We start from the raw sequence: 5,223 nt of genomic DNA, 5'->3' as shown, positions 1-5,223 counted from the left end.
TTCCCTCCATGCCCCTGTCTCCCCAAAAGCTTCCCTCTTCCTCAACACCTCTTAGAGCCTGGAGCACATTTTCTGCAGTCCTGGTCACTGAGAGCCTCATAGGCGAGCAGGGACACACCTCACATTGCATCTGGAAACAGATGGTGATTATATAAAGGTCTAATAAAGTGTTCAGATGGGAACATAGGTAGACAAGGTTCTTTGGATAAATATGATATTGGTCCAACTACATATTTGGAAAAATTGTTCTTTGCAAGCTTTTAGGTACAAACACCCTTCCTCAGGCAAAGGGAAAGTTTGTAGTTGTATTGTGCTCTTGTGGATGGGATAGAGACTATTGCCAGATGGGAATGGGCATTTTGCAATTAGAGCAAGAAGCCTGGGGCCTCGAGCACTCCAGATGACCTGGCAGGGGATTGTGGATCCCTGGGGCATTATAAAAGTCTGGGCACTGCCAGGAACTGGACAGGATTCCCCAGTCTGCCAAGTTTACTTCCGTGCTGTGCACATGGGAACCACAGAAGCCCCCCTGAATTGGGCAAATCCCTGCTGGTACCAAGCTGCAGATGGCTCTCATTCTTGCTGCACCAGCAGTGGGAGAGGTGGGACAAACCAGGGCTGGGGGTGGGTCAGGGAGAGGTGAGGAGGCATGCCAAGGGATGACAGAGGGCAGAACAAGACTCTGCCATGGCTGATCCCCCACTGCCCTGGGCAGCTTTATCTTCCCCTCACTCTGAGTGCTTTGAAATCTGGGATCAGCCCCCAGCCAGTCCCTGCCCCTGCTCCAAATGAATCCCCATGAAGGTTTCCAGATGCGAGAGGCAAGCAGAGCTCCTGGTGAGGATAAATGACCCGTTGCCTCTGTTCTTAACACACACATAGTAACACAGCTGGCATTGCAAAGCTCTTAAATTGTCTTCAGAGCTGCACAGGAGATACCCAAGAGTCTAAAACTTTCTGTAGTCTCTGCACATTTTGATGGGAAACTGCAGATAATAACCTGTCATGGGAGTGGCTAACAAGGAAACCCATGTAGTCTGCTTCTCAGCGAAGACAAATATGTTGATCTCCTGTGCTTTTATCATATAGGTCATAAACCCTGCCATTACTGGAAATATTTCTTCTCTAGCTGCTCATAGCTTCTCCAGTTCTGCAAGCTGTGAACAGATGGATTTTAACAGTAGCACTTGCTCCCAGCGCCTGGTCACAGGGGTGTTCTCATAATAAGATGCTTTATGAATAAAAGGTATCGGTATCGGCATCCATCCAGCTGGTTGTGTCTGTGCATGCTGCACGCCATTAGTCAGTGCAGTGGTCCTGATTCTGAATGGTTTGCTAAGGTCAGAGGCAGAGTTATTTCATGCCTTGCCCTCTCCCTTCTGCATCCATCTCACCTTCTCCCTTCCCTACCTCCACTTAGAAGTTTGATGGTTATTCACAGCAGGGGTGATCATTCAGATCAGATCTCAGATGAACCTTGACCTTGCATGTTGCAGGGAGGGATATGAAAATAAGAGGGTGGGAAATCAGAGCCTGGTTTTCCCCTGTTTCACATCAAGCCTGACCGGGGTAGCCTGAGCCACCTTCCTGTTTGCATCTGTTTTGGTAAGGGGATTGGAGCAACTTCTCTGCAGAGAAGCAGGAACAGGAACTAATCCTCAGCATTTCTGCAGAAACAGCTGAGAGACCTCCCAGGAAGAAACACCAGAGAAGTGGTCCTGGTGAGAAAACCCAGGGTGACAGAGACCACAGCTAAGTCCTTGCTTTGCCTATGTCCTCTACAAAGCACGAGAGCATGGGCCAGAGAGTTGTAGAGGTATAAGAAGACCCTAGTAACATCCCTGCCTATAAATGCTGGAGCAATGGCTTTGTCTCCATCTCTTGGGTACAAACCCTCCTTTGCCTAGTCTGCTTGGAGCCTAAAGTCTTCAGGGTAGATGCTGTCTTTGTGAGATCTGAGCAGGGTATTAGTGCTCATGGGATGCATATAAATGCCTTCAACCATCGCTCATCACAGGAGGCATCAATCCATGCTGATGTCATCAAGCCCTGATGTGATGTCATGGTGTGGTGATTCCCCATGTGATGGCAGGGCCTCTGGACTAGCATTTTGAGCAAATTAAGGGCAAATGGATGCTAATGATGATGTGACTGGAGTCAGAGGGAAGAGATGGAAGCTTTGATCCTGCCCTGACCTCCACCTTGGATGAAGCACAAACCTTTGTCCTCAGATACCTGTGGGCATTGGTGTTTGTGTGACGGCAATGTGCTGGCATGTCTTATTCACCAGTGTGGCTCTGCTGACACCTGTCCCCCTCCCCCATGTGTTCTGCCTGTTTCACACTTCATACCTATAAATGACAACCCAAAGTGGAGTGGAAAATTGAGCTCAGATGAGAAATAACTTGCGGGTGTAAAGCGCAGTGGTCACCACTAAGGGCTGTGAGCGGTCAGTGCTGGGTCTTCGAGAATGTCAGCGTCAGCCTCTTAGGAAAAAGAAAGGCAATGTGTATGCCCTGACTACGGTGGTTTTCCTTCCTCTTCGGCTACGATGACAGCTGTTCCTTTTCTATCGGACTTTCTGGAACTGCACAAAGCTTCCGTCGGGGGTTGCACCCACAGCCTCATCCATGGGCATGACTCAGGTGGAGCTATGCTCACCCTCCGGGTCTGCGTCCAGCTGGAACCACTGTTAAGCCCCTCTCTGCTTTCAAACGGTATCATTGCTGAGCCTGTCCGTGCCTTCAGGGATCTCCATCCCTTAAGGCAGCAGTTAAGGCCCCTCAGTTCCCGTAGAGCCCGGTAGCTGCCATGGAGCAGTGTGACATGAGGCCACAATTTGGATGGGAGCATTAATACCAGGCCTGGCCTTCAGGTATGGTTAGGAAGATGGAGCCAGAATGCTTTGGAGGAGGGCACTGGCCCATGGACAGCCCAGGTCATAAGACAGATCTGGAAGGGCAGCAGGGCTGGGTGCCCCTTTGGGGACTGACTGGTTCAGCAAAGGGCTCAGACAGGGGAGCAACTGTACAATATATAACTGTACAACTACATATACACCATATAGCTGTACAACTATATATACACTGTACAACTGTACAGCTATATAATATCTGTGCCTGCTTCAAACTCAGTCCCCCTTCCCCCTTCAGACCCAATCCCCCCACTGGACTGGCTGCACAGGCGGTGGCTCAGGCCTCCTGGTCAATCCGCGATAAGTGGTGTAGCGGAGCACAGGCTGTGGCAGGGTTTCCGCAGAAAGCACAAGTTGCTATTTTAATACACAGTTCTTCCCCTGGGAGTTGCTTGTGAAAATGTTTTCAAATGTGGCAGTGCACAGACACATATACTAGCCTCCCTCTGCTCTGAAACCCGCCACATTTGAAGATCTTCAGACAGCTGCAGTCCCTACAACGGCAAACTCATTGTTTCTGTGGCAGCCTCGCCGTCCAGTATAATTCAAAGGGGAAAGCCCTAAACCTTGTCCCGTCTTTCAGAAAGCTAAAAAAACCTAAAATATCTCCCCCATCCCCTCCCATGTTCAAAACTCATCAGCCAGACTCTTCTGGAAACAATTATATATAGATAGATCTATTGATTATATCAATTTATATCTATCTAGATATATCTATCTAGATATTTTAAATCAATATAAAACCTGGCTTACATATGTATGTGCGTGTGTGTGTGTGTGTGTGTGTGTATGTATATGTATACACACACACACAGAGATAGATAGATAGATAGATAGATAATCCAGCTTTGCCACTGACTTCCCTGCCTGACCTAGTGAGCTATGTGGCTCAATTCCTGGTCGGTGATAAAGGGCCAACAATACCGCAGATTCCCAGATCACAGATTCCGTAATAGCTGAATATTTTAGGCACAAAGTGATCAGAGCAGCCTGGCGTACAAGGGATATATTTCCAAATGTTTTGTTAGGAGGATGCTGCATCAATTACCTAATGACTTAACAGCAGTCTGTATAATGAACTCAGTCAATAATAGTAATCAAAAATCAATAATTCTCTGCCACAGGATATAGTTGATACCTCTCATTAATAATCTAGGGTTAGGCTAGGTCCTGGCTCTGACTGTAGCCTTACACAATCCACACCCTGGCAAACTCCAGATTAAAAAGCAGGTTGGATTTTTGCTCAGTCCAGAACCCTGCTCCTCTCGGAGAAGCCACCTGCTAACTTCCAGCCAAATTTATTCACAATCACTTTATGCCCCTTTCCAGCCCCAACTACATCATCCCAGCCAAGGATTTGTCTAGCCAGGTCTTAAAAACTTCCAAGGATGGGGATGCCACCACCTCCCTAGGTAGCCTGTTCCAGTGCTTCCCCACCCTCCTAGTGAGAGTTTTTCCTAATATTGAACCTCAATTTTCCTTGCTGCAATTTGAGCCCATTGCTCCTTGTTCTGCCATCTACCCCCACTGAGAACAGTCCCGCTCCATCCTCTTTGAGGCCACCCTGCAGGGAGTTGAAGGCTGCTATCAAATCTCCCCTCAGTCTCCTCTTTTCTGGACTAATTAAACCCAGTTCTCTCAGCCTCTCCTCACAAGTCATGTGCGTCAGCCCCACTAACCATTTTCCTTGCCCTCCGTTGGAGTCTCTCCAATGTGTCCACATCCTTTCAGCAGTAGAGGCCCAAAACTGGATACAGGACTAGATGCTGCCTTCCCAGTGCTAATAGAGGGGAATAATCACTGCCCTCAATTTGCTGGCAACATTCCTACCAATGCAGCCCAGGGCACTGTTAGTCTTCTTTGCAACAAGAGCACGCTCCAAGACAAGAGCACGCTATTCAACTCCTTGTCCACTGTCAACCCCAGGTCCCTTTCTGCAGAGCTGTTACCCAGCCAGTTGGCCCCCAGCCTGTCCCAATGCATGGGATTGTTTTGTCCTAAGCAGAATTTCATGCAATAGGCTTAGTGGGGCCAATTGACCTTGTAGTCCAAACCCTCTCCGTAGAGAGGGGATGTACTCTCTGGAAGGCAGGTTTATCATCCAATACAGGCAACACTGAGCTGTCTGCCCAAGGTTGTCCAGCCCAGATCAGTGCCAATTAACCCTTTAAAATACACTGGAAAGAAAAACCTCTCCCCTTCCCTTGAGCTCCGTGCTTACCTGCTATGCATAATAGAAAGCAGAAACGTCGGCACAACTTCATTGCTGCGTGCTCTGTGCTGTGTGCTTGTACTTCTCACTTCCTTCC

The 5,223-nt window shown here is 48.4% G+C and overlaps 1 protein-coding gene across 3 annotated transcripts in view; it reads right to left on the bottom strand.

Moving 5' to 3' along the window:
- The window catches only part of LOC102383742 (T-lymphocyte surface antigen Ly-9-like), a 17,439-nt gene extending 12,216 nt beyond the window's left edge, over window positions 1–5,223 (bottom strand). For all 3 annotated transcript variants that reach the window (XM_006036074.3, XM_006036075.3, XM_025192320.1), the window contains exon 1: window positions 5,136–5,223. In XM_006036074.3, coding sequence (XP_006036136.2) covers window positions 5,136–5,178 — 43 coding nt within the window. In that variant the 5' untranslated portion in view covers window positions 5,179–5,223. The remainder of the gene's footprint in view (window positions 1–5,135) is intronic.

This window comes from Alligator sinensis, unplaced genomic scaffold, assembly GCF_000455745.1.
Source record: "Alligator sinensis unplaced genomic scaffold, ASM45574v1 scaffold771_1, whole genome shotgun sequence".
Lineage (NCBI taxonomy): Eukaryota > Metazoa > Chordata > Crocodylia > Alligatoridae > Alligator > Alligator sinensis.
This window is presented reverse-complemented; position numbering and strand designations above follow the sequence as displayed.